Source organism: Dreissena polymorpha, chromosome 1 (genome assembly GCF_020536995.1).
Source record: "Dreissena polymorpha isolate Duluth1 chromosome 1, UMN_Dpol_1.0, whole genome shotgun sequence".
Lineage (NCBI taxonomy): Eukaryota > Metazoa > Mollusca > Bivalvia > Myida > Dreissenidae > Dreissena > Dreissena polymorpha.
In genome coordinates this window covers 100,260,497-100,262,731 of record NC_068355.1, presented here as the reverse complement: position 1 = coordinate 100,262,731, position 2,235 = coordinate 100,260,497, and the positions used below count along the sequence as shown (strand labels likewise).

At 36.9% G+C, this 2,235-nt stretch overlaps 1 protein-coding gene across 1 annotated transcript; it reads left to right on the top strand.

The window, feature by feature from the left end:
- Positions 1-884: 884 nt before the first annotated feature.
- Positions 885-1,991, top strand: LOC127841199 (G-protein coupled receptor dmsr-1-like). Its single transcript, XM_052369886.1, has one exon. The coding sequence runs from the start codon at positions 885-887 to the stop codon at positions 1,989-1,991; it is 1,107 nt and encodes a 368-aa protein (XP_052225846.1).
- Positions 1,992-2,235: the final 244 nt, after the last annotated feature.

Genomic DNA, 2,235 nt, shown 5'->3' with positions numbered 1-2,235 from the left:
GGTATTTAAATAGTAATTCTAGGATAAATAATATATTAGTTTTCTAACCATTTGTTTAACACTTTGTTCCGTATTGTTTAAAAGCAGTTTAAACCCTTCATATATTTTGTCTATAAAATCAATAAGCGTGCACAATATGTTAACATTTATTTTACATTATATATATGTCCTTTTGCAATACGGAGTACTAGATTATACATGCGAGTTCAACCGAGGCTCATAGTTTTAATAGAATTATAAAAGACAATAAAAACGCTCATAGATACAAAAAGTAAAGACAAATTAATTACATGTGTTCTCCTCGTTTGCTGAAACGAGTAATTACATAAAATAAATAAACAAATTAAATGTATACTTGTACAGTGTAGTAAACGCCATAGTTGTTATAATTAAAACAATTTAAATTAATTCCACAAATAACACTTAAAGGCACACGGCGTTATTAAAAAAAGTGTTTTCTAATAAGACATATGCTTCTCCGTTTTAGCATTCTTTTGCATTGCGTTTTCGTTTCGATTTTATACAAGTGTTTTAAAAAAAATTGTTTGTATAATATGTTAACGATTGGTGGTACAGTGACATATTTATCTTTGAGTTTATTGACTAGTGTACGCCTTTGCAATCTGCTGTTTTTTAGAAACTGTATTCAGCAATATATCTATTTACTTTCAGACACGCTTACTAAAACATTTTGGGATTGTCGAACTTACTTATCGGTGTCAGACAAAACATAATGCCTGCGTGTTTTGGTGATCATCTTGGGGTCTTTTAGAAATCAAAAGGCATTTAAAACGTGACTTTTGGGTAAACAATTAGAAATATCCGCACGCATGTCAATGTCACAAAACAGTGATTATGAGCAATCGACATATGCTTTCGAAAACATGGGACACTACAACACAAGCGAATCCGAGACCCCGGCGTTACAGACGTTTGCGTCAACTTATAAACCAATTCACGGATACTTTGCTGCAGTCGTATGCGTATTAGGTGTTCTGGCAAATATTCTGAATATCATTGTTCTCACCAGGAAAAACATGATATCTTCGACGAATATAATTCTAACGGGATTGGCTATATCTGACGGGCTAACCATGGTTTTCTACCTGCCGTTTGCTATTCAGTCGTATGTTATCTACGGATCAGAGCCATCAGTAGAACGCGACACGATACATAACGCCCGGTACACGCTGACGTATGCTATTGCCAGCGTTACTCTGCATTCGATTTCAATCTGGCTAACCGTCACACTGGCTCTGTTCCGATATGTTTTTATCCGCTTTCCGCGTATAGGGGCACAGCACTGCAATATACAAAGAGCCAAAACAGCTGTGTGTGCCGTTGTTATTGGTATTACCATCGTATGTATCCCGAATTCAATATCATATGAATTCAGAAGCAGACGCGAACCTAAACAATCGTTTAACACGTCGGAAACGGAAGGCATGATTTGGTTTATAGATGTGAGAAATGGCACCCATGCAGATATGTTATTAGCGAAATTTAATTTCTGGATTCAGGCGGTGATTGTGAAGATTCTGCCTTGTTTTCTACTTACTATGTTCAGCGTCCTGCTTGTTCGCACGATGCAGGACGTAGAGAAACGTCGGAAGAAGATGATAACTAAACGACCAGTAGCTGACGGTGAGAGCCAACCCAGCTGTTCTAGTATGACGTCTAAACGGTCCCGTCAGTCGCAAAGAACAACGAGGATGCTTGTTACAGTGGTCATCCTGTTTTTATTAACTGAAATACCGCAAGGTATATTGAGCCTCCTCAGCGGACTCATTGAGGACTTCTTTCACCTTATATACACTCCACTTGGCGACCTTTTAGACATTCTTGCCTTGATTAATAACGGAATCAACTTTGTACTGTACTGCTTTATGAGCAAACAATTCCGGGATACGTTTTTATCTATTGTTTGTGGATGTTTTCCAAATATGTCCGAGAGACGAAAGATGCAAACGTTTACAACGTCTATCTACTGAAGGTTTATAGATTTGGCAACCCTATGTTATTTCAGGCTATCGCGTATACGTTTTGAACGCAATTTACAGGCCCCAGTATAAAACTGATTGATTCCACAGTTGAAGTGCATATATTCCACAGTTGATGTGCATATATGTATATCATTTATATTTATTTTCTCTCCATGTATCTCAAGTAAAGTAGGTTATCGTGAGCATGTACTTATTATTAACAGTTCATCAATGTTACGCCGATATTCGGAAT